Source organism: Adiantum capillus-veneris, chromosome 6 (genome assembly GCF_014529385.1).
Source record: "Adiantum capillus-veneris isolate H3 chromosome 6, ASM1452938v2, whole genome shotgun sequence".
In the NCBI taxonomy this organism is placed as follows: Eukaryota; Viridiplantae; Streptophyta; class Polypodiopsida; order Polypodiales; family Pteridaceae; genus Adiantum; species Adiantum capillus-veneris.
Window position 1 is genome coordinate 168,108,362 of NC_140936.1, and position 27,391 is coordinate 168,135,752.

The window sequence follows — 27,391 nt, forward strand, 5'->3', positions numbered from 1 at the left end:
ATTCATTCCGCTGCACCTTACATTGGTATGAGAGCTTTGGCACTGTTCTATATCACTCAAGGAAAGAACCACATTTTTTTTTTTTTGCTTGTTGAGGTCGCACGAACCCAAGTTCGCTTGGGTGTATCCATTCCTAATCGTGTTTTTGAAGAGTGACAGGAATCCCAAGAAAGAAGGGCTTGTCCAGCCTCCCCTTGTGTCTCTTTTCACTCATTGAGAGCGGACCGTGTACTTAACGGCTGGCCAATCGACGTGAGGTGGGAAAAAGCAACCTTGGTGTGAGCGCAAGGCCGCCAAGGTGTGCGCCCGCGGGAAAGAGTAGAACTCGGGTGAAGAGAAGATTCTTCTCCAACACGGTTTGTAAGCGAAAGAAAACCTCAAGAACCTCAAGACCCTCCAATACCCAAGAACCCAAGACCCTCAAGAACCCAAGTCCCTCGTGGACTTAAGAACCAAAGATCATAATGCATGGTCGTCACCCGAAGCAGAATGTATACATCGCATACAGGTAATGAGCATGAGAGAGGCGACGAAGAATTTTTCCCACCAAGAGATTTTTCCGACCCTCCCCCTTCGCCATCTACGCCACAAAGTGTACCAAACCCTATGGAGGCAATGGTCAAGCAGATGATGGACATGATGGCCAAACAAGAAGAGACTCGCATGAACATGATGGCCCAACAACAAGAAGCCAATCGCGAAGCAATTCGCCTTGCGCTGGCACAACAAGAGGCGAATCGAATTGCGTTGGCACAACAAGAGGCAAATCACATTGCTTTAGAACGCGAGTGCAATGAACGAAAAGAAAGAAAAGCACAAAGAAAGACGGAACGGGAAGCTCAAAGCGCGGCCTTGGAGGCCGAGCGTGAAGCTCAAAGAGTGGCCTTGGAGGTCGAGTGTGAGGCTCAAAGAGAACTGCGCAATCAAGAATTGATTCGAAAAGTGCTTGCCTCGAAGTCCGAACCAGCCAAAGATCGTGGGAGTTCCTCAAGTGGCGCAACAAAACATCACGAAAAGGCTGAAAATATCCTACCAGCAAAGCAAATCTTCCATCATTGCTCAAATATTTGTCCGATTGATACAATAACCTCTCCACTCGTTGGGTGAATCACTACCATAGTTAACCCTGTTAGCAATTATTTCTTCCATCATTGCTCAAATGCTCGTCCAATTTTGGCTTGATAAAATAACAAGCCTCTTTTATGGCTAGAAAGTAAATTTGTTAAAATCCAGCCCTCCTAATCCATACAGTACTCAGAAGTCTCACAGAAATTTATTTCCAAGACATTCTGAGATTAAATAAAAACTATAAATTTAAAAACTAAAAACTTTTAAGGTTCATCAATTAGGTGAAGCCAGCGAAAAGGTGCTTGCTGGTTATACCCTCTCACATAGACACCTAAGGAAACAGTTTAAGCAAAAACAATATTTTACATGGGTTAAGATACAACGTGAAAACTAGAAAAATGCTAGCGCCACACCTGTCACTCCTTTATGAACCCTAACTATTGATTGTTGAAAAAATGTAATTATGCACTTTTGGGGACCCAATGGGAATCGGGATTCCAATTTTTCTTTTTGGCATAGGAGTTCCTGATATAAAATGTTCTGGGTGTAACTGAGATTACTAGTCAAATGAGACGCTCATCCATTGTTGTGGCTGAAGCCACTAAAGTGCCTCAGACACAAAACCTAGTGCTTCTATAATTGATGTGTGTATTGTTTGACATATAGTACAAGCATGAATATTTTCACCAGGAGTATATATGTGTGTATATACATGTATATACATACATTTATATATACATCTACATGCATGTAAATAAATAAATAAGTCATTCACTAACCGTGGTAGTATTCATAATCACTTTTTTCAACATAGCAAAGAAAGTTCACTTGTGATAAAGATGTCTTAAAAGAGAACTCATATCTCATAATAGAATGAAAGATACCTTCAAAAAAATTTGACACAAATGGCTTACTTGATAATATTCTCATGATCAGTAAGTTCCTGCAAGAACATTACCTCCCGAAAAGTCCTCTGCATGCAGCAACCACAGCTTTAATTATGACAGTTCTAAAAAATCTTTCTGTAAAGACACACGCAAAAGTCCAAAGCTTTGCCACATTGAAAATAAAAACCATAGCATGCCTGTGCATCTGTGGAGTTCTGAAATGCATCAAAAATTTTCTTTAGAGCTACTATATCATTCGATCTTCTTTCAATGGCTTTCCAGACAATCCCATAAGCCTGCGGGGTGAAAGAAGTAAAAGAAAAAGTTGACTGGCCTCATGGAGAGAATCTATTTGAAATCTAGCAAAAAAGCATAATGGATGACAGCAACCCTTCAGCAAGTATGTGATATTTAATTCAAGTGCCACAAAACAAATGAATGTATCTACAACCTACTTTTTTCTTTTAAAAAAACGCCTGGGAAAAAGTTTTGTGGCCATTCAAGATTTATCACCTTCTTCAGACCTTCCCACCAAAGTTCTTGTTTTAATCAATTCCTACTTGAGAGACATGGTTTCAAAGAAAACAATGGCTGTCACGTGACACATCCAACCCTATGTGTCCGTGGACAAGCTACAGCACGACAAGGGTTTAATAAGTCCAGTCAATCTAGATTTAGAAGTGATCTGGCACTTTTGTGAGTCTATTCGTAGACCGTGCATGCCCAGTCACTTAGTGTAGATGCATATCCTCTGGTTGCACACAACATGATCATAAGCATTCCCATCAGAATCCGTCAGAATCCTTCAAGGGAATTTTCCAGTGCACTTGCCTATTTTCCCTATTTTTGACATTTTTCACTTATTATTTTTAAGTGACTTTGTTGGAAAGTAGGTAGGGCAAATTGAGTAAGTTTGTATATAAGCAAACCTAGACTAGCACTATTTCGCAGAAGAGGCAACAGGAGCCAAGCTCAACAGGCAACTTCTCCAACAAGACCCTTGGTGGATTTCGTCCAAGCAACAAGAACCTCACCTAGCGTTTTCTCATCAGCAGATCACCGCGACGGAAGCAGTATCCCCTAGCATTTTCAGGTATCCATCACCAGCAAGTTCCAGCCACTAGCGTTTTGCATCAGTATTCATCGCCAAAAGAAGTTCCAGACACAGCTAGCGTTTTTGACATCAGCATGCCTAGCGTTTTTGGAAACACCTCAACCTAGCGTTTTTGCATGTCCCAGCGCTTGCAGATTTGAAGCATTATGACCTCAGCCTGCAGCGTTTTCCAGCAATGAACAACTAGCAGATTCAGCCCTAAAAGAAGTAGCAGATTCAGCACGGTAAGAACCTCAGTTTTCAGTCTTAAAGAACCTCTGTTTTCAGCCCTAAACCTGCAGATTTTCAACGTCAAAGATCCACAGAAAACAGCCCCCAAATCAGCGTTTTTGGACTAGTCGCAGATTTCAGCCCATAGCGTTTTTGGACAGCAGTAGAAAGATTGTAGATTTCAGCCCTTAGGTCGACTTCGTCATCACCGTCCTCATCGTCGACATAGCCTAGACTTGCATCAGTCTGATGCATTTCATTTGTACCAAATTGTGCAATCATAAGTAGACCACTCTCGCCGACGAGAGTGGGGCCTTCGGAGGAGGGTTTTACAACGTCTTTGGTGTCGTATTCTCTTCTCTATCTCTTAGTCTCATACACTTGCACGCACAGTGTCCACTCACTTTGTTTGTGATCATAGCACTCTCTCATTAAGAACGGAAGGCTCTCCCTTCCATAAGAACAAAAAGGAACCTTGAGCACAGTTCGGAGCACTCATCTTGAGCAAAGCGCAAACATTCATTCTGTTGCACCTAACATTGGTAGCAGAGCTTTGGCAATGTTCTGTATCACTCAAGGAAAGAACCACAAGAATCGCAGAATTTTTTTTGCTTGTTGAGGTTGCACGAACCCAAGTTCGCTTGGGCGTGTCGATTCCTAATCGTGTTTTTGAAGAGTAACAGGAATCCCAAGAAAGAAGGGCTTGTCCAGCCTCCCCTTGTGCCTCTTTTCACTCATTGAGAGCGGACAGTGCACTTAGCAGCCGGCGAATCGACGTGAGGTGGGAAAAAGCAACCTTGGTGTGAGCGCAAAGCTGCCAACGGGTGCGCCCGCAGGAAAGAGGTGAAGAGAAGATCCTTCTCGAACACAGATTGCAAGCGAAAGAAGTACTTTAAGAACCCAAGTTCCTCATGAACTTAAGAACCCAAGACCACAAGAACCCACGACTTCATAATGGTCATCACTCGAAGCGGAATGGATACTTCGCTTGGAGGTGATGAGCATGAGAGAGGCAAAGAAGAATTTTTCCCACCAGGAGGTTTTTCCGACCCTTCCCCTTCCCCATCTACGTCAAGGATTGCACTAACTCCTATGGAGGAGTTGGAGCTGATGTTTATGGAAAGGAATTTAGAATGCGAAGCGAGAAATGCAGAAAGAATGGCAGACACGCAGAAAGAAAAGCAGAAATGGAACGCAGACACGCAGAAGACAAAGCAGAAAGAGAAGCAAAAAGAAAGGCAAGACAAGAATAGAGCGAGCGACACATGCAAGAGTTCTTGCGACTCTTTTCTCAAGTGCCGGCACAGATGCAAGAGATTCAGGAGACGGAGACTCTCTTAGTCTCTTCTTCTCCAAAGCATGACACACACGATTTGCATGATTATAAGAAGCATGATGAATTGAATGATAATGATGAGCATGATGATTTGAATGCCAATGATTTGCATGATGATTTGGATGATAATGACAAGCATGATGATTTGCATGATCAAGATGTGATTTCTCACAAGCATGATGAGTTGCATGAAGAAGATGTGATTGTTCACAAGGATGATGTGTTAGTTGATGCTTTTTCTAGCAAAGCTAACCTCGTTGCAGATTTGATCAATCACGAAGATCGATCTTGGCTCTCGAGCCTAGGTCCAAAGCACCCCTTCAGGAAGAAACGATCTTGGCTCTCGAGCCTAGGTCCAAAGAACCCTCACAGGAAGTATTATGTGTTCGCATGATTGATATGTACGCATTGTTCGAGTGTTTCATTCGTGATCGTTTCCTGTATTTTAGTAAGCGTTTTTATGTGATCCCTTTTATTAGGCATGACATATTGTACGTTGAGCACGTTTCACTCCTGGATGAGCACGAATGTATGCGGAGTGTTCATGAAAAGCTGAAAAGTATGTATGTAAGGAAGTCACATTCCATGCCTCTTCCTTGGCATGACACATTTGTAGAAAGAGCACATGAAAGTATGAGCACTAAGCATGCGCATTTCCATTGTGCTTTGCCACAGTTGATTGATTTCGATCAAACAGAAAAGATTCGATCTCATTGTTTGCATGTGTTGGATGAACGGTTTGTCACTCCGTCTCTATGTTCATCTACATTGCATACACAGTCTTTAGAGAAAACAAGATTTTTTCCACTCACTTTACATGGAATGGGTATGTTCATGGTTTTGTGTTGGAAATGGTTTCAGGAATTTTCAGCCATGGAGATTCTTGAAGAAGAAAGAAGCATGACTCTTGATGAAGTTGAAGCATCGAAGGAGCCTCAGAAGACTCTGTGTCGCTTTCGGCGTGGCCCAAAGAAGCAAGCGTTGCAGACCTTTATGAAGTTCAAGTACCGCACGACCCACACATCAGAGTGGGCCGGCGAAGAGTCCCTTCGAGGATTCCGGATGCTATTGGCGATCTCCTTCGACGCCATACAGTTCGGTACCAATACCTCACTTTGAAAAGGAGGGGATGTCACTTGACACATCCAGCCCTATGTGTCCGTGGACAAGCTACAACACGACAAGGGTTCAGTAAGTCCAGTCAATCTAGATTTAGAAGTGATCTGGCACTTTTGTGAGTCTATTCGTAGACCGTGCATGCCTGGTCACTTAATGTAGATGCATCTCCTTTGGTTGCACACAGCATGATCATAAGCATTCCCATCAGAATCCTTCAGGGGAATTTTCCAGTGCACTTAGCCTATTTTCCCTATTTTTGACATTTTTCACTTATTATTTTTAAGTGAATTTGTTGGAAAGTAGGTAGGGAAAATTGAGTAAGTTTGTATATAAGCAAACCTAAACTAGCACTATTTGGCAGAAGAGGCAACAGGAGCCAAGCTCAGCAGGCAACTTCTCCAACAAGACCCCTCGTGGATTTCCTCCAAGCAACAAGAACCTTCCCTAGCGTTTTCTCATCAGCAGATCACCGCGACGGAAGAAGCATCCCCTAGCGTTTTCAGGTAGCCATCACCAGCAAGTTCGAGCCACTAGCGTTTTGCATCAGCATTCATCGCCAGAAGAAGTTCCAGACACAGCTAGTGTTTTTGACATCAGCATGCCTAGCGTTTTTGGAAACACCTCAGCCTAGCGTTTTTGCATGTCCCAGCGATTACAGATTTGCAGCATTATGACCTCAGCCTGCAGCGTTTTTCAGCAATGAACAACTAGTAGATTCAACCCTAAAAGAAGTAGCAGATTCAATCCGGTAAGAACCTTAGTTTTCAGCCTTAAGGAACCTCTGTTTTCAGCCCTAAACCTGCAGATTTTATGCGTCAAATACCCATAGAAAACAGCCCCCAAATCAACGTTTTTGGACTAGTCGCAGATGTCAGCCCATAGCGTTTTTGGACAACAGTAGAAAGATTGCAGATTTCAGCCCTTAGGTCGACTTCGTCATCACCGTCGTCATCGTCGACATAGCCTAGACTTGCATCAATCTCATGCATTTTATTTGTACCAAATTGTGCAATCATAAGTAGACCACTCTCGCCGACGAGAGTGGGGCCTTCGGAGGAGGGTTTTACAACGTCTCTGGTGTCGTATTCTCTTCTCTATCTCTCAGTCTCATACACTTGCACGCACAGTGTCCACTCACTTTATTTGTGATCATAGCACTCTCTCATTAAGAACGGAAGGCTCTCCCTTCCATAAGAACAAAGAGGAACCTTGAGCACAGTTCGGAGCACTCATCTTGAGCAAAGCGCAAAAATTCATTCCGTTGCACCTAACAATGGCACTACGAGTCAAGCAGCAAACTTGAGCAGTCCATACCACATGGACAAGATGGCACACCACGCTCACACCAACTAGAATGCTTGATCATTCATTCGTTGCAACCAGAGCTCAACCACAAGGCACATTTTAATTAACAATCACAAGGACACATATACATCCGCATCTTCATATACAAGATACTATTGGTAGAAATACAAGGAAAGGCTAAACAAAATGATACTTCAACGCTACGTTTGTGTATAAGCCAGTAAAAGCAGCTTCAACCACAAAAGCAGCTCAGTGCCTTATTTGAATATACTGGTTCTAAACCCTAATAATTCCAGCTCAACGTAGAACATGCCATATTGAAACAGGTTGTCACTCCTATGAGATGCCGTTGCTCATGTTACCTTCCTGCTAACAACTTAGAGAACTAAAAAAACCAGCAAAACAGAACTCTTTTCTGCAATATTTTTAGCTAAGACTATAAATGAATAAAAATGATCTTTGTGCGAAACTATCAAGTTTCTGATACCAATTAATAATTTAACAGAGGGGTAAGTTTTCCAATGCAATGCGTCATCTGGGAAATTTACCAGTGTTCGGATAGTATGCTAAGTAGAACAGTAGCCGAATTCAGTGCAGACATCATCACGACAAACACATGAATACGATGGTTGTCCCAGTTTGTTAGAAAAAGTCACACTTTGATAATTTGATTGTGGTCGTTCAAGAAAGTGACCGGCTAGACATAGTATAAACACATCTCGATAGGAGCAGATAGATCGAGTCTTGAGGGACATGGAAACAACAAAGTCAATAATGCCTCAAATTGGCCAAAAAACCCTGTTTTAACACTCATTTTTAAGCTTAAGGCTTAAAACCTTTTTTTTAAAACGGTCGGGCCTATTTGAAAGGGGTCGAATTTATAACATTGAAAAAACAGCATGTAATCCAACGTGGAAGTTTTTACGAGCTCTCTCTCTCTCATGCAACGCCATCTGGTAGAAATTTCCTAACATTGGGCCTTAAAAGAGGTAGCGCTCCCTATTGCGAAGGGGCTGGCAGATTACACACGTAGAGTTCCCCTCAGAGCTCTCAATTCTAGGCCCTCTCTCTCTCTCTCTCTCTCTCTCTCTCTCTCTCTCTCTCTCTTTCATGCTCCTATTCTCGAGAAGGCTATGCAAAGACTACGAAACGCACTCAGAGGTAACTTGTTCGACCTAGTACTTCTCCATACTATTTACCAATTTTGCTTGTTCAAAAGAAAGACGGCCCTTGTCAAATGTGCATTGATTATCGTTCTCTAAACGAGATTACGATCAAGAACAGATTTCCAATTCTTAGAATTGATGATATTTTAGATAAGCTACAAGGGCACAAATTTTCAGCCGCATAGGTCTCAAGAGCGGCTATCATCATATTTGTATTGCTCCAGAAGACATACATAAGACTGCATTCCATACAACCTTCAACTTGTATGAGTTTTTAGTAATGCCTTTTGTCCTTATGCTCCAACAACTTTCAATTGAATGATGGATCAAATCTTTCGTCCTCATCAACAATTCACAGGAATATTTTTTGACCATATCTTCGTCTTTTCTTGCACACAAGAACATAACAACATTTATAGATTGTCTTCGAAGAATTGCAGAAGCATAAACTCCAAGTAAATGCTATTAAAAGTGAATTTTTCTTGACTAAAATTCACAATTTGGGACACATAGTCTCTCATAATCAAGTACGCATGGACCTCGCGATTTCACGCTATTTCAGAATGGCTCCAACTTGTTTCTGTTCATGATGTCCAAAGTTTCCTTGGATTTTGTTCCTACTACAAACCTTTTATTCGCCATTTCGTTCATATAATTGCACTTCTCCAAGACCTCACAAAGAAAAAGATATCCTTTATATGGGGTAATAAACAGAAGGAATCTTAAGCACCTTCTTACCCATGGACCAATCCTCATTGTACCTGATCTACGAAAACCACTTAAAGAATAGTGTGATGCTTCGGGCGATTGCATTGATTTAGTTCTTAATCAAGAAGGCCATGCAATAGCGTATGAAAGTCATAGTTACCAGGGAACGTGTTGCCACGGGCCTAGAACACCGGAACGACGTTCCGGCCGGTCAAAGTTGCAGGGAACGTCTCGGAACGGCGAGGCATTCTGGATGACAAGCTGGTACCGAAAAGAGCTGGAACGGTGCAGATTTTCCAAGCTCCAATGGTCACAAAGGGGCAGATTCTGGGGGGTTTTGTTTCTTGGCAACCCTTATAAAATGCTCCCCCCTCACCCTTTTCCTTCACAATTGCAACAACCCTCAAGGCTGTCTCTCTCTCCCTTGCTCTCAAGCTCTCTCCCTTAGGCCCCCTTGGCCTCAAAAAGTGAAGCCACTCTCTCAAGCTCTCAAGGAGTCAAGCCTCTCTATCAAGCCCTCTCTCTCTCAAACCCTCAAGGATCAAGCTATCTCTCTATTTCTCGAATAATCCATGGCCTCTTCTTCTACCCCTTGCAATTATTTGAGATCTCTAATCGGTACTTGCATGTGTTATTGTGTATGGGCATTGTGTCTGTTGTGTACACTGTATGTACACAACATACTATATGTGTTACTGTGTCCCCCCTTTCTCTTTTCATCCTTTGCTTCCTCATGCAACAGCTACCATGGTGCTCAAGGACATCACAAAGCGTATGCATACATATTTGCGTGTTCGCAACGTTTGCACCGAAGGTCGCATGTGAGGGTGAGCAGAGGTCATCCTAGGAACGTCGTACCATCGGTGAGATGAATTGGGGGGGCATTGTGTCTGTTGTGTACACTGTATGTACACTCTTCTTCTATCCCTTGCAACAATTATTCGAGAGCTCATTTGTACTTGCATGTGGTATTGTGTATGGGCTTTGTGCCTGTTGTGTACACTGCATGTACTATGACCGCAGTGCCGCACATCACAATCAAGTCATAATAAGGTTAAATGGTCTTCAATTCGTGTTTTTTGTGGATATTAGAGTCAAAGGACTCTAGTATTACTTGTATTCAAACACATAACGCTAAAAATTTCATTATTTGGGTGTTTTTTATGCCTCCTGTTCCGTGCCGTTCCCGTTTCGAACCCCTTGTCGTTCCCCCGTTCCGCAAGGAGGCCCGTTGCCATTCCCGTTCCGCATCTCAGGTAACTATGATGAAAGTAAACGACCTCGCGATGCGGAGCTTCATGCTTCCATTTACGTAAAGGAACTCATGGCAGTGATACATGCTCTCTCAATTTGGAGGCATTACCTTCTTGGAGCAGATTTTATAATCAAAACCAACCATCAAAGTCTTCCATATTATCTAATGTAAGTTGTCTGAGAAACAAATGCGATGGGTCAATTTTCTCTCTATGTTTCATTTCCAAATTCTACACACTTCCAGAAGTAAAAATGTAGTTGCAAATGCTCTTTCTCGATGGCCTCAAGTAAATGCTATAACAAACATACAACAGTAGAAGTTAGAATCTCTACCCGAGACGTATCCTGATGACTCCGACTCTGGCAAAATCTCGCAACAGCTACAAACTGGTAATGAAATTTTTCCTTTCTCTATTAAAAATGGGTATCTTTATTTTCATCAAGCTCTTTGTGTGACACGTCCACTTACAACAAAAGTGGTGGATATGCTTCTCCTTACGCGGGACATAGAGGTATAATGTCCACAACACTAGGCCTTAGAAAGATATTTCTACTGGCCAACACTACAAGCTGACATTGACAAATATGTTAGAGATTGTGGCATGCCAAAAGGATAAGTATGATTGTCATAACACCCTTGGCTTACTTCAATCCCTACCAATACCCCAAGTACCCTGGGAAAGTATTGCCGTAGATTTTATAATGGATTTGCCACAAACTTCGCATGGATATGATGCAATCTGGACTATTATAGCCAGATTCAATAGCCAAGCTCATTTCATTTTAATAAGAAAAACCATCAAACCTGACCACATGGCAAAGATCTTTGTGGAACAGATTTTTAGACACCATGGAATGCCCAAAACGATTATAAGTGATTGCTATCCGTGAATGACTAGTAATTTTTGGACAGCAATTTTTTTGAATCTAGGAACTAAGCTGAATTCTTCCTCGACTTATCATCCTCATACCGACAAACAAAGAGAAATCGCTAACTCTACAGTCCTAGACATCTTAAAGTGCTATGTTTCTGATAATCAACAAGAAGTATTTACCTCTAGCAGAATTTACCTATAATAACAGTGTAAATTCCTCTACGAACAAGGCTGCTTTTGAGGCTATTTCTGGCAAACCACATCTTCCTCCAATCCTTCTCACCAAAGATAAGATATTTACTACTGATAAATTTGTTCGAGATCTAGATACCGCTTACACTCGTGTAAAATGCGCCATCACTAGATCTCAAGAAAAGAATAAGAAAACAGCAGATGAACATTGTCGGGAACTCAAACTAGTTGAAGGGCAATTTGGTCTTTTAAAGTTTGGCAAAGCTAGACTTAAGAAAAAACCCAATCAGAAAGGGAAAATTGTAAAACTTTCCAACAGGTATTATGGTCGTTTAAGATTACAAATAAAATTAATGAAGTCACATTTCGATTGCATCTTTCACAGACTTAGAATCCATAATACTTCCCGCATGAATCTTCTAAGACCTTTTGATAGCGAACCTACTGCAAAACCAGTTTAGTGAAGACCCCTGAAGTAGACGAAAATTCTTCCCGAACAGATTATACACCATCAGGAGTAAAAACTAAAGTCTGGAATGACTCATCGTAAGTACTTAATGCAGTTCAAGAATCACTCCCCTCTAGATGCTCATGGATGACATAATCAGAATTAAAAGATCATCTAGACATCTAGCATACTAATCATGAAGCCCTACAATTGAGAGCAACTATTCAGAAGCCAGAGCGATGTTATATGTTTAGCTAAGACTATAAATAAATAAAAACAATGTGTTATCTGAGAAATTTATCGATGTCCAAATAGTATGATAATTTGATTAATAGTCAGAATCAATGTGCGAACGCGTCAAGACAAACACATGAAAAAGATTGTGTCCCCAGTTTGTTCAGAAAAGTCACGATCTAGTATTTTGGCAGTGGCCGCCCAAGAAAGTAGCCGGCCCGACATGGTATAAACACATCTCTGCAAGAGCAAACAGATTGAGTTGGAGAAGCGTGGAAACAATATAGTCGATAATGCTTCAGATCGGCCAAAACCCCTGTTTTAATAGTCGTTTTTAAGCTTAAGATTTAAAACCTTTAAAAATGAGTGGTCGGACCTGTTTGAAAGGGGTCGAATTTATACATTCAAATAATACTGAAAAAACAGCATGTAGCACAAGAAGACTAGCACAGAAGGTTTTACGAGCTCTTTCTCTCTCATGCAACACCATCTGGCAAAAATTTCCTCACATTGGGCCTTAAAAGAAGTAGTGCTATCTGTTGGGAAGGGGCTGGCAAATTACACACACACACACACTACATATACATATATGCATACGTACATATATGTGTGTGTGTGTTGCTGATACACAAACAATTTGAAACTTGATCGGAACACCAAAATTTGGAAATTGGGAGAAGGATGCCTTGTAGTTGTGCTGAGCAATTGGTGAGAAGGTTAATGCAGCTAGCAACTACTACAGGTATCTATAATACAGGCACTTATGAGCTTCATGAAATGGAAGTTAATGTTTAATATACCTAAATTGGTGTTTTGGATCAAAATTAAGATTACACGTAGGCAAGGGCCTATTAAGCTTAATTTGCAAATGCTTGCCTGCCGATTAATGCAACCAAAGGCTGGTTATTAAGTTGTTCAATTTTGCCTGAGGAACATTATCATATCTATAAAGGAAATGCATGCATTCCCGATGCACATTTATTCTTCTGCACCAGTGCCAAAGTAGAGGAAATGAATGTCACACCTAGACCCTCAAGACTCACAACCCGCCTTGCTGCCCGAGAAGGAATCAGTCGATGTCATTGCACATATCTAGAACCCAAGGTTCTTGCAGCTTTGCAAAAAAATGTGACTCTAAATCGGACTCAGCTTGTGAATTGTACCTTATGTATGTTAATCACACTACTGCAATTTAGGATAATGCAGAATCAATAGAGAGAGAATGAGAAGGACTCACTCCTTTGCCAAGCTTTTGGCAGACATGATACTTGCGAAGAACATGCTTATCTATCTCCTCGCTCATGACTACTCCTCTGCAAATGAAAATGAAATACGGCAGCGTTCCTCCATAAGCAAGAACCCTTCTTCACCTTCTCTTCCACCACCTGCATTGTGTATGTATATGTGTGTATTATAGAAAGATGCACACAAACAGAATGAACACGAGAATCAGAGAGAGAGAGAGAGAGAGAGAGAGAGAGAGAGAGAGATGACGGTTAGGATTCTTACCCTCCCCTCGGCTATTCCCTGCCGCTCTGTCTACTGTGCTGATCTCCAACGCTGCTCCTGGTGTCGCCTCCTGTTGTTTTAGTCTCTCTCTCTCTCTCTCTCTCTCTCTCTCTTCCCCTCTTTTTTTGAATTTTGAAAACGAAGGGACTTTCTATTTTACACTCATCCAGTAAAACAAAAAATTAGACTGCTTTGTTGGCACTGCCCTTCAACAGAAAGGACAGTCCAGTGCTTGGGGAATTGGAATTGTTTTCTGGGTGGTTACACACTAGTCCAGTGCCCTCCATAATCAACTCTATCTTTCAATCAGTGCATGCCACGTTAGCTTTGGGCGCCAAGAGGCCGTTACACACCACCATAACTGGCAAGTGAAGTGTGCCATGCTGGCGCTTAAGTGGTATCCTCCTCAGCACCTGGACGGCCTACTATGGGTGCCCAATTATGGCACCCCTCATGCCATGATTTTGTAAAATCATGCAGCCAATGAAAAGTGGCGCCATACTATTTGTGTGTGTAACACCCTCTGCAGCCTTCTATTTAAAACTAGCGGTGTGTAAACTCCCTCAACAGAAAAGCCGAGTATGCGGCCATGATCGTATGTGGCTACGATCTTGGAAAAGCTGGAATTAATCGGAATTTGCTGATATTCTCTCGCAGTTGGAAATGTAGTACATGGCAGTTCCTCTTTCTCATGCAACACACACATGGAGCGACTCTCTCTCTCTCTCTCTCTCTCTCTCTCTCTCTCGCGCGCGCGCTCTCCATGATATGATGTAGCATCTTCTCTTTCTTGCCAGATAGGGAGGAAGGAGCGTCTCTCTCTCTCTCTCTCTCTCTCTCTCTCTCTCGCGCGCTCGCGGAACAACCGCTAGTCTTACTTCCAGCGGTGGAAACAGCCCCAAACTGGAAGTCAGACTAGCGGTTGTTCTCACTATCTACACTTTCTCTCTCATATTTGGCCTGGAGGGGGGAAGAGTGGAGAGGAGAGTCCCATCAAGGGGTGGCTATGGCAATGGAGGCGACAGCGTTCGAGATCTGTCAAAAGGTCCTTGGAGGTCACAAGATCTGTGGAGTCACGCGATAAGGGTGAGGGAATCTTTGAAGAAATTCTTTTTTCTAGAGGAGTGCCAGTATGTACTCTGATGATGTGTCCATTCTTGAAAGGAATGTGACGATGTGATCAAGCATGCTTTAGGTTGTTGGCACGGCCCTTTAACGATCTATGTTTTGATGGTGGTGCGAAAAAAGAAAAATTGCAATGAGTTGGCACTGACGTGTCTCAAGTTTTGTGGAAAGTGTGGATGTGTATTGGGATGGCATCTCCAGAACTCACATTTGCATAGCTCGTCCAAGCCATCTTGCCTTTGTTGTCCTCAATTGGAAAACACACACATTTCCTCATGCAAAAGAGCCCCATAGTATTTGTGCTCCAAAAATTGACTAAGTTAACTTAGCGTTGTGATTGACGTCCATGTTGTGGTTCTCTCTCTCTCTCTCTCTCTCTCTCTCTCTCCATCCATTGTGCTCAACATCTTGCTTTTCATATGTTGCCAACATGCGATAGCACTCAAACATGTACCCTACATAGAGCATGTTGCTAAGTCGTGCTACTCTAGCCAGCTTTCCTCCTACTCACGTGCATTTATACTCTCTACCATTTTTGCGATTTCGCTTCTCTTGCCTTCCTCCATGTAAAGTGTGTGCCTCTCTTTTCAACATCGAATCTAATGGATCAAATGCAAGGGCCTTATCTTTTTAATTGTCTAGATTATGATGGCTAGTATTTTGGTGGCTATCAACAGTATTAGTGTAGTCGTACCTTGCCCACTAGTAGATCCCAAAGGATTCTCAAAAGAGGCACCGAGCTCATTGCGGCATTAAGCCATGCCTCTACACACAATGAAAAACTACACAACGAGGCCCAAGACTTAGGCTACATAATCAACCTTTCAAAAGAGGAAAAGGTCTCCTACAAACCTTATGTAAATGAAGCTCTTACAAGAAGCTGGACCATCTTTAGCTACTAACCAAAGTTTTGGAAAAAAAGAGCAACAAGGTTGCACTCTCAAAAAGTGGGATATCTTCTATTCCTTAACAAGGTTACAGTCTTAAAACGTGGGATGTCTTCTATTCCTTCACTTTTCCATGTATGTACGTGTTGTAGCGATAGAATAGAGACTTACAACCTAGATTTCAAGAGGTAGAATAGTACTTAGTAGTTTTGACCAAAGAGATTTCTATTTGTGGTCACCATAACAGTAAGTAGAACCACTCTATTACAGTAAAAAATTACTCTAATACAACACTAAGTTTGGCTCTAAACGGTGTTAGGTGGCTTTCATTGGGATGTTGCATGGATTTTGGTATGCTTGGATGAGCTCATTCTACATGCTTTTGTCTATAAATGGACAATAAAATTTGCATTTTGTTTATCTATAAGGACTTATATAGATCTCATTATTGGTGTGAACTCTTCTAATGCTCACAAATCATGTATCTAAGTTGCACTACATCGCTTATTTTCATTATTATATCTTCTTGTGGGTAGTGATAGTGAAAATTGTTTTTTTTTAGCTTTTTTAAAGTGATGCTAGGTTTTCTCCAAGGATAGATTTCCATCATGAGGCTTTTATGTATTTATTATACGCAAAGTTTTTTTCTCAAGTCCTTCGTGTGTGCAATCGTTATGAAAAGGGATAATTTGTTAAATATTTGTTTAGTGATGGTGACACGATCTTCTATGTAAGTTGTTATTTACAAGACCAAGAAAAAAAACAATGAACTTATATTGATATATATGTTTGATTGTTTTTTAACTTCCATCAAGCATGTTTACTTAAAAAGGGGGCAATCCACTATAAAACATTGTGATGACCAAGCTTTCATGTCATTGATGATGCGCTCTTAAAACACAGAGAAATGTTCCCCTTTGATTTTTTTGTAATGATATGGTCCATGAAGGATGTGATGTAGCTAATAGCTTTGTATGGACATATCATTCAGAAGGCATTTCACAAATACCTAGTCTCCTAGATGACTTTATCTCAAAGGTGCAAAAGCTCTTCATTGAGGAAAGCATTTATTTTTCCACATCCCTTTTAAGTTTTTACATTTTGTTCAAAGGAGTAAGGGCTTTAGAGGGAGCTTTTTTAAGAGAATGGATTGTCTAGCAAAATTATTGAAAAATCTTTCTCTATCAAGTTTGTGTTGGAGCAACAATCTAATGGAGCGTAGCGTGTAAAGCAAGGCTGTTGCTGTTGTGCCAAGGTAAAATGAAAAGCAATGCACTTCTTTTCATGGAGTTTAGGTTGATTTTTCACCCCGTCACCCAAAATTGTGCTGCCACATCAACGGACACCGCTATAGAGTGGCGGCTGGGTGGTTGCACGTCTTATATGCTCAATGCATAAGACCAACACAATCCACTAGGTCAAACGCATGAAAGAGCAGCAATCTAATGGTGGGTAGTGTGTAAAGCAAGGTTGTTGTTGTTGTGTTGAGGTAAATGGCAAGCAGTGCGCTTCTTTTCATGGCATTTGGATTAACGTCGCCACCATCACCCAAAATTGTATCACCACATCAACAGACACTGCTATAGAGTAGCGGTTGGGTGGTTGGAGGTCTTATGTGCTCAACGCATAAGACCGACACGATCCACCGGGTCAACCACGTGAAAGAGCAGTGATCTAATGGTGAGTAGCATGTAAAGCAAGGTTGTTGTTGTTGTGCTCAGCGCATAAGACCGAACAAAAGCATAAAGAACATCTCACACCGAAGAAGAGCATACTAAACATTTGACACGGGTGTTCAAAACAATCTACAAACACCAAATGATGATCAATGGAAAGAAGAGCAGGTCTTATGTCCTAAGCGTGCACACAGAGAGAGAGAGAGAGAGAGAGAGAGAGAGAGAAAGAGAGAGAGAGAGGAGGAATCACGATGTGAGAGTTGGGAACTTGCGAGTTGCAAGCTCAACTACCAAGAAAGGGCAACCACAGTCAACTCCAAGTAAACATTACCACTCTGGCCCTCTAAATATGGCACTCCGGTGTGTACACCTTCCCAATATCTCTCTTACAGTTCACGAAAAGGGTTACAAGAATAGAAAAAATCCACTTAATTACAAGAACATACAAGTCTATATATCTCTCACAGTTCATGGAAATGGTTACAGGAATTCAAAAAATCCACTTAATTACAAGATCAGACTACTTGAGAATAAGCATATCTCTTTATTCAAAAGAATGTCAAAAGCGATCATTCATAACGGTTTACAAAAAAGGTCATTTTTTCCACACAATGCGAGGTGCTGTTTGAAATATAAACTCTAAGTCATGGACTGGTGGATCTAACTCCACAATCTTTGGATGCGGCTCCCCAACAGAGATGCTACCTTCGGGGCACAATCCAGCTCATCTTCATGTCTCTTGTCTCGCTCTCGTATCTCTCTCAGAGAGTTAGAGTGATAGCGCGAGCAAGAAGGAGAGATAGAGCGAGAGAAAAGTAGACAAAGATAGGAGACTCACCTCAGATACAAAAGCGTTAGTAATTCTTAGCAAATTAAAAACTCACCTTAGGACTTTTTTATATAGGCTATCCAACTCTCAATTTCCTACCCCTTTCTCCCTCTCGCACGTTCTCCTTCTCTCTTTCTCTCTCGCTCTATCTATTGCGCTCACTTAGAGAGAGCGTTAGCGCCCAGTTGAGGAGAGAGAGAGAGAGAGAGAGAGAGAGAGAGAGATGGCAAAGGAGAATGAGAACCTTCGGATTGATAACGTTAGCGAGAGAGAGAGAGATATACAATTATAAAAAAGCGCAAAAGATTAAATTTTTAACTATATATATTTTTCATATCCTCTCTCTCTCTCTCTCTCTCTCTCTCTCTCTCTCTCTCATGCACATGCCCAAAGTGGGCGCTAGCGCTCACTACGAGCGTGTGCAAGAGAGAATGAGAGAGATGGAGAGATAGAGCAAGAGAGAAAGAGATAGAGATAAAATACTCACTTCAATTAGAAAAGCGTAAAAAATTCTTAGCAATTTAAAAATTCATCTATTACTTCCTTTATATAGTCCCTTTTATGCTCAATCTTCTACCCCTCTCTCTCTCTCTCTCTCTCTCTCTCTCTCTCTCTCTCTCTCTCGTGATCACTATGAGAGGGTGCTAGCGCCCAGTTGAAGAAAGAGAGAAAAATAGAAAGTTGCGATCACTTTGAGAGGATGATCTGCATGATAGCTCCAATTGAAGAAAGAGCACTTGTTAAACGCATATGATTTAATTTTGAGAAAAATACAAAAATATCCCTCTAATTTATGAAAATTCCAAAAATACCCCTCAAATTTCAAAAATTCTCAAAATACCCCCAATATTTTGTTATAAATTTCCAAAGTGCCCTTCTTATTTTCTAAAATTCCTAAAATATCTTGATCTTGAGATTAAATTTTTCTAAAGATAGAAAAATTTGTAGCTTTTTGTACGAAGAGTGATTGTCTATCAACACAAGATGCTAAAACATGAATTTGAGTTGGTTTTGTAGGCTTTGGAGATGAATCGCTCTATTATTTTTAGACATAATTGCGGAAATTTGTGACAAATTACATGCTAAGCACTAAAAAACAGATCTCAATTATCAAAAAGAAATAAAGATTAGAAAATCTTGAACAATCCAAGCAAAATAGATAAAAGGGTATTTTGGGAGTTTTTGAAATTTGAGGGGTATGTTGAGAATTTCCACAGATTAGAGGGGTATTTTGATAAATTTCCCTTTAAATCTTAAATCTATTTATTTATCATATCATCTGTCTCGTTCTATCTCTACGCTCTCTTGTCTGCTTTTTCAGTAACTGAGCGCTAGCGCCCTCCGGCATGAGCCAATGGTTAAAATGCTCTTTTTCTTCTTATTCTCTTCCACACCCCTGTCTACCCACGACCGCCTTGCAAGTTGCAGGACGACTGATTCTCATTCAAGTAGATGCTAATCAACATTCACTGCGCACGAAGAGAAAAGACTAAGAGGCTGCTCTACAAAAGCTGTGAGCAAAGGGACGTTGATTCGTTGGCTAATGTGGACGCTGAATCACCAACTGGCCTGCACCACAGACATAGCAAAACAACGACTCAAACATTGCGAGAATGACTAGCAGCATCTACACAAAGAGGCAAGCAATGGGAAGCCGTTCTTGGTGCCAATGAGAGCGCACCATGTGCGTACTTTGACCTTCTATGTAACTGAGCGCTAGCGCTCTTTGTAGCTAATGGTTGGTGTCACGTGACACATCCCAACCCTATGTGTCCGTCGACAAGCTACACCACAGCACGGTTCGGTCAGTCCGATCAAGTTAGATTAGCAGTGATCTGGCACTTTTGTGAGTCTATTCGTAGACCATGCATGCCCAGTCACTTAGCATAGATGCATATCCTCCGGTTGCACACAGCATGATCATCGGAATTCCCATCAGAATCCATTCGCATCAGTTCGGGGAATTTTCCAATGCATTTAGCCTATTTTCCTATTTATTGGGATTTTCACTTATTATTTTTAAGTGACTTTCCAACAAAAGTAGGTAGGGCAATTTTGCTAAGTTAATATATAAGCAAACCCAAGTTAGCACTTTCTGGCAAAAGAGGCAGCAGGAGCACCTTGCTCAACAAGCAACTTCTCAACAAGACCAACCCCCGTGACTACTCTGGCATTTTCTCCACAGAAGACCGAGCGTTTTTGCATCAGATCAGCCTTGGCGATTTGTGCACAGCAGATCAGCCCCGGCGTCATCACGACACAACAGATCAGCCTAGCGTTTTTGCATTTGCAGAACCCCGGCGACAGAAGGACCAATTTCAACCCCTGGCGTTTTTGGATTTCAGCAGCAAATTAAGACCGGCATCATTCACCTAAAGTGTAGCAGATTCAGCCCGTAAAGACCATCAGTTTTCAGCCCTAAGAAACCTCATTTTTCAGCCAAGAAAACGCAGCCAAAACAGTCATTTTCAGCCACCGAAACAGTCCCGAAATTCAGCAATTAGAAGATCTCAGATTTCAGCCATCGTCGTCGTCATCATCGTCGTCGTCGTCGTCGTCGTCGTCGTCATCGGCATAGACCAAGTTGCATAGTCCATTGCATACGCATTGTACACCTTTGTGCAATCAAAGTAGACCACTCTCGCCGACGAGAGTGGGGCCTTCGGAGGAGGGTTTTACAACCTCTTGGGTGTCGTATCTCTTCTCTCTCCTTCTCTCAGTCTCATTACCTTGCACGCACAATATCCACTCACTTTGTTCGTGATCATAGCACTCTCCATAAGACGGAAAGCTCTCTCTTTCCCTAAGAACTAAAAGGAACCTTGAGCAATAAAGATCACTAATCTTGAGAAAATACAACATTCATTCCGCTGCACCTAACATTGGTATCAGAGCTTTGGAAGTGTTCTGCATTACTCAAGGAAAGAACCACAAGAACCACAAGCTTTTTTTTGCTTGTTGCGATCGCACGAACCCAAGTTTACTTGGGTGTGGCGATTCCTAACCGTGTTTTGTTGAAGAGTGACAGGAATCCCAAGAAAGAAGGGCTTGTCCAGCCTCCCCTTGTGTCTCTTTTCACTCATTGAGAGCGGACCGTGCACTTAGCGGGCGGCCAATCGACGTGAGGTGGGAAAAAGCAACCTTGGTGTGAGCGCAAGGCCACCAAGGGGTGCACCCAAAGAAAGGAGTAGAACTCGGGTGAAGAGAAGATCCTTCTCAACGCGATTTGCAAGCGAAAGAACCCCTCAAGAACCGCAAGAACCCAAGATTCTCACGAATCAAGGACCTCAAGAACCTGAAGACCCTCAAGAACCCAAGTTCCTCGTGAACTTAAGAACACAAGAACCCACGATTGCAGAATGGTCATCACTCGAAGCGGAATGGATACTTCGCTTGGAGGTGATGAGCATGAGAGAGGCGAAGAAGACTTTTCCCCACCAGGAGGTTTTTCCGACCCTCCCCCTTTTCCATCTACGACAAAGATTGCACTAACTCCTATGGAGGAGTTGGACCAAGAAAGAGAAGCAGAAAAAGAAGCCTACGAAGAAGATATGGCAGCCATCAAGCGTAAGTACCAAGAAAGAAGGGCAGCCATAGAAGCAGAATTTTATCGCGAGAACAAAGCACAAATGCAAGAGTTATTGCGACTCTTTCTCAAGCTCAGGCATAGATGCAACAGAATCGGAAAAAGGAGACTCTCTCAGTCTCTTCTTCTCCAAAGCAAGATACACAGGACTTGCATGATGATTTGGAGCACAATGATAAGCATGATGATTTGGATGACAATGACAAGCATGATGATTTGCATGATCAAGATGTGATTTCGCACAAGCATGATGATTTGCATGATCAAGATGTGATTTCTCACAAGCGTGATGAATTGCATGAACCAGATGTGATTGTTCACAAGGATGATGTGTTAGTGGATGCTTTTTCTAGCGAAGCTAACCTCGTTGTAGATTCGATCAATCACCACGAATTCATCTTGGCTTTCGAGTCAAGGTCCACAGATCCCCCACAAGAAGATTCGATAGATCCGGAAGAAGCGATCTTGACTCTCGAGCCTTGGTCTAAAGAACCCTCACAAGAAGTATTGTGTGTTCGCATGATTGATACGCACGCATTGTACGAGTGTTTCATTCTTGAAGGTTTCCTGTATTTTAGTCAGCATCGTTATGTGATCCCTTTTCCTAGGCATGACATATTGTATGTTGAGCACGTTTCTCTCATGGATGAGCACGAACGTATGCGGATTGTTCATGAAAAGCTGAAAAGTTTGTATGTAAGGAAGTCGCATTCCATGTCTCTTCCTTTGCATGACACAGTTGTTGACCGAGCACATGGTTGTATGAGTACCACGCATGGGCATTTCCATTGTGATTTGCCACAGTTGATTCATTTCGATCAAACGGAAAAGATTCGATCTCCTTGTTTGCATGTGTTTGATGAACGGGTTGTCACTTCATCTATTTGTTCATCTACATTGCATACACAGTCTTTAGAGAAGACAAGATTTTTTTCCTTCACTTTACATTGAATGGGTATGTTCATGGTTTTGTGTTGGAGATGGTTTCAGGAATTTTCAAACATGGAGATTCTTGAAGACGAAAGAAGCAGGACTCTAGACGAAGTTGACACAAGAAAGGAGATTCAGAAGACTTTGTGTCGCTTTCGGCGCGGCCCAAAGAAGCAAGCGTTGCAGACCTTTATGAAGTTCAAGTACCGCACGACCCACACAGCAGAGTGGGCCGGCGAAGAGTCCCTTCCAGGATTCTGGATGCTGTTAGCGATCTCCCTCGACGCCATACAGTTCGGTACCAGTACCTCACTTTGAAAAGGAGGGGATGTCACGTGACACATCCCAACCCTATGTGTCCGTGGACAAGCTACACCACAGCAAGGTTCGGTCAGTCCGATCAAGTTAGATTAGCAGTGATCTGGCACTTTTGTGAGTCTATTCGTAGAACATGTATGCCCATTCACTTAGCATAGATGCATATCCTCCGGTTGCACACAGCATGATCATCGGAATTCCCATCAGAATCCATTCGCATCAGTTCGGGGAATTTTCCAGTGCATTTAGCCTATTTTCCTATTTATTGGGATTTTCACTTATTATTTTTAAGTGACTTTCCAACAAAAGTAGGTAGGGCAATTTCGCTAAGTTAATATATAAGCAAACCCAAGTTAGCACTTTCTGGCAAAAGAGGCAGCAAGAGCACCTTGCTCAACAGGCAACTTCTCAACAAGACCAACCCCCGTGACTACTCTGGCGTTTTCTCCACAGAAGACCTAGCGTTTTTGCATCAGATCAGCCTTGGCGATTTGTGCACAGCAGATCAGCCCCGGCGTCATCACGACACAACAGATCAGCCTAGCGTTTTTGCATTTGCAGAACCCCGGCGACAGAAGGACCAATTTCAACCCCTGGCGTTTTTGGATTTCAGCAGCAAATTAAGACCGGCATCATTCACCTAAAGTGTAGCAGATTCAGCCCGTAAAGACCATCAGTTTTCAGCCCTAAGAAACCTCATTTTTCAGCCAAGAAAACGCAGCCAAAACAGTCATTTTCAGCCACCGAAACAGTCCCGAAATTCAGCGATTAGAAGATCTCAGATTTCAGCCATCGTCGTCGTCGTCATCGTCGTTGTCGTCGTCGTCGTCGTCGTCATAGACCAAGTTGCATAGTCCATTGCATACGCATTGTACACCTTTGTGCAATCAAAGTAGACCACTCTCGCCGACGAGAATGGGGCCTTCGGAGGAGGGTTTTACAACCTCTCGGGTGTCGTATCTCTTCTCTCTCTTTCTCTCAGTCTCATTCACTTGCACGCACAATATCCACTCACTTTGTTCGTGATCATAGCACTCTCCATAAGACGGAAAGCTCTCTCTTTCCCTAAGAACTAAAAGGAACCTTGAGCAATAAAGATCACTAATCTTGAGAAAATACAACATTCATTCCGCTGCACCTAACAATTGGGGACACACATATTCGCACACAAATAGAGAGCATTGAAGTCTGCCTATTATGATGCGCTCAAGGAGGGCGGGCCGAAACAATTGCAATAACCTTCTCACATGGATGACATGCCTGTGTTGGCACAAGCCTTAGGAAGGGGGGTTGGACGACAGCTTGCTTCATACTTGGTATGCTCTCTAATTCAAAAGCTCTACCTCGGGATGGCGTTTCATGGGTCTAGATTCAACCGGCAAAATCTGTTTTGCTTAGCTAGTTTCTTGTATTTGACAGCCAGAGAAGCAATGGAGAGACTGGCGTTTTACTCGATTTTGGCAAACTTGGTCACGTACTTGCTAGATGAGATGCACGAGCCATTGCCGAAAGCCGACAACATGGTCACCAATTGGATAGGAGCTGCATAGGTGCTGGCATCCCGGGGGGGTTTCCTGGCCGATGCATATCTGGGACGCTTTTGCACCATTGCCATTTACTCAATCTATTACATCTTGGTAAGCTATCCTTTGAAGCAGGACCTGTTAGGTTTAATGGCCATGTGGCCGACCGCCCATCACTAACTGCTACTAACTCTAAGTATATAGCTATACACTTGTATGAGCCACTAACACTAAGTACAATGTGTATTGTGCCTTAGTGCATAAGATAAGCGAAGAAAGAAAGGGGGCACACAGTACGTGTAGGCTCTCCCCCTCCAACCTGTATGTGTGGCTATGGTTGTGTGTGTATGAGTGTGTGCGTGCGTATTCCTCTTCCACTGTGCTCTCGGCTCCTCCCCTTCATCTCATATCAGAGCAGTTTTATTTCCGAAATCGTTTCCGCATGCGCGTGCACTTTCAAGAGTGCAAACAGGATTCTGATTTCGGCATCGGCAAATTCAGCTTTTCGAGAGCGTTTCCATCAGGTGTCCTAGCGCTTTACCCCCCCGTTCGGAGCCATTCCAGCCATCAGAAACCCCATTCAAGCTACGATTCAGGAGCTGAATTTTTCAGCCCTCTTTTGGTAGTTTGTGCTGCAGAGCTTCCATAGCCAGTTACATGTACCATTGTTGCAGTCTCTTCCATCTACGAGAGCCCACGGCTCATTTGGGAGTGTGTAGCCTCTTTCGAAGTGGCCTCATACACACATAGAGTGGGAGTTTGACAGCATTGTCTTCTTCAACTACAGGTACAGGTACAGGTACATAGAGCGGCTTGGTTAGCTTTCTCTGTGCTTCTCGGCCTCGATCTCGGCTTCGGCTATGGCATCGGCCTCAACTCACGGGCTACAGGTTTTAGTGCTTGCGATACTCTGGTTCCAGTGGGAGCCATTGTTTATGCTGTGTATATGCATATGTTGACACTTTTGACAATGTTTGAGCTCTTTTGAGAGCGGTTTGACTCCCCGCAGGGATGTTTATTTGCATGCACATGCTTTTGATGCCTGTTTGAGCTTCTTGACAGACTTGTACGTCTTTGTGGATACTGCCATTGTACGCTTTTGTGGAGCCATCTTTTGGCTAGTACGACAATCCCTGCCATTTCTGAGACTTGGTCCGAAAGATGGCCATTTCTGAGACTTGGCTATACGTTTTGTTGCATAACCTACATTGTTGAGGGTCGATAGCCTGAGGTTTTCATTAAGCTGTGGTATTCTCAAATATGGATATCCCTTCAGTGATACAAGTAGTTGGAGCATCCCTTACGAGGCCTTGCCATAGGACATGTATAGAGTGGTATAGGTGCTTTTGACGCCGAGTTGGCGGTCTATGGTCAATTTGACAGTTTATGTGCCTCATTGATCTCTATACAGTGTGCTTTTGAGAGGCATTGCCCTCTTTTATGCTTTGTGAGTGACATACTTGGTCATTTTGTCTCGTATTTTGGTTGACATAGTCCCAAATACAAAGGAGACTGCCGAAATTTTCCCAGAATCTTTTGGTAGTCTTGTCACGATCTCTACTAGCAAAGACCGTGACATTTATGACATAAAGAAGTTTGATGACACTAATTTTCAGCTGTGGAAGAACCAAATGCATGATTTGCTTGTCCAAAAGAAGCAAAAGTTGCCTATTACCTATGCGGCTAGAACTGAAGATATGGGAGGAGCTTGATAAGCTATGCAGGTCTATGATTAGACTGCACCTTGGAGAGTCGGTGTACTTTTCAGTGTTAGAATGCGAGACTGCTCATGCTTTATGGCAAAAATTATGCGACACTTACGAAAAGGATACGGCTAGCAATAAAGTTTTCCTAATGCCGAAACTTTTCAACCTTCGTATGAAGAAGTCAGCTAACGTTGCCAGCCATATCAATGATTTTGATTCTCTTTTTGCCCAGATTTGTGCACAGCGCATGACCATTGATGATGAGATGAAAGCAATCTTTTTGCTTTGTTCGTTGCCACCCACTTGGGATATCTTTTGCACAGCGGTTAGTAACTTTGCTCCTAATGGTACGCTAAAGTACGATGATGTTACTAGTGCACTTTTGTCACAGGAGATGCGTCGGAAGACCATGATCAGCTCGCATCATGGCGAAGCTCATTATGTGCAAAAGGATGATAAACAACATAAGGGCTTCGCAACGTGAGTCCAAGAAAGAGGGCAATAGAGATGCATCAAAGGGTAGATCAAAGTCTCGTGGTCGCCGCAATGTTCAATGCCATTATTGTGATAAGTTTGGTCACATAAAGAAGGATTATTATGCTTGGAAGCGTGACAAAGAGAAGGGCATAAAGATTATGATGATAAAGACGAGAAACCAAAGAGTTCGGTTAAGATTGAAGACCTAAGCATAGTGCAGGATGACAATGATGCGCAAGACATTAATATGTTGACTGAAAATAATGATGTCTTTTATGATGCACAAGAAACTCTATCTTTGCAGAGTTCTATGCCAGCTGAACTCCTTGTTAGTGGTGAAGTATCCCATACATGGATTCTTGATTCGGGTGCTTCGTTGCATGTCACACCTCATAGGCATTGGTTTACTACATATAAAGACACCATTGGCTATGTTACACTTGGTGACAATTACTCTTGTGACGTTGTTGGCGTAGGTGATATTGCCATGGTTATGGAAAATGGGGTGAAGTTTGCCATCCATAATGTGCGTCATGTTCCAGCCTTGACACGCAATTTGATTTCGGTTGGACGTCTTGATGACTTGGGTTACAAAGTCACTTTTCATCAGCAATCTTGGCGTGTTGCAAAGAGTCATCTTATCATAGCCCATGGTTCTAAGGTTGGGTCTACGCCATAAAGTCTAAAGATGAGACCTTTTCTTGCTTCAAGAAGTTCTTATCTAGTGCTCAACTTGCTTCTTTGCGCGAACTTGAATCCCTGCACGTGCACAGCCTGCGCGAGTCTATACCCTGCACGAACTCTGCTTGTGCGGACTCAGCATGTGCAACCTGCAGCTCTGTGTGATCCTGCAATTCTGTGTGTAGACAGTCTGAGCGGCTTGTACCCCTGCGAGAAGACAGCCTACAG

General features: G+C 42.5%; 1 protein-coding gene across 9 annotated transcripts in view; it reads right to left on the reverse strand.

Annotated features, from left to right (window-relative positions):
• Positions 1–27,391, reverse strand: part of LOC147456678 (uncharacterized) — a 109,744-nt gene that overhangs the window by 56,435 nt on the left and 25,918 nt on the right. The window contains exons 2-5 of one of the 9 annotated variants that reach the window (XM_086515103.1): positions 13,426–13,482; positions 13,154–13,301; positions 2,153–2,251; positions 1,983–2,041 (exon numbers count right to left, since the gene is read on the reverse strand). In XM_086515103.1, the coding sequence (XP_086371229.1) occupies positions 1,983–2,041; positions 2,153–2,251; positions 13,154–13,219 (224 nt within the window). In that variant the 5' untranslated portion in view covers positions 13,220–13,301; positions 13,426–13,482. Of the gene's footprint in view, positions 1–1,952; positions 2,042–2,152; positions 2,252–13,153; positions 13,302–13,425; positions 14,889–27,391 lie in introns of those variants that run through there. The other 8 variants (XM_086515102.1, XM_086515105.1, XM_086515104.1 and 5 more) reach the window with 8 other exon arrangements.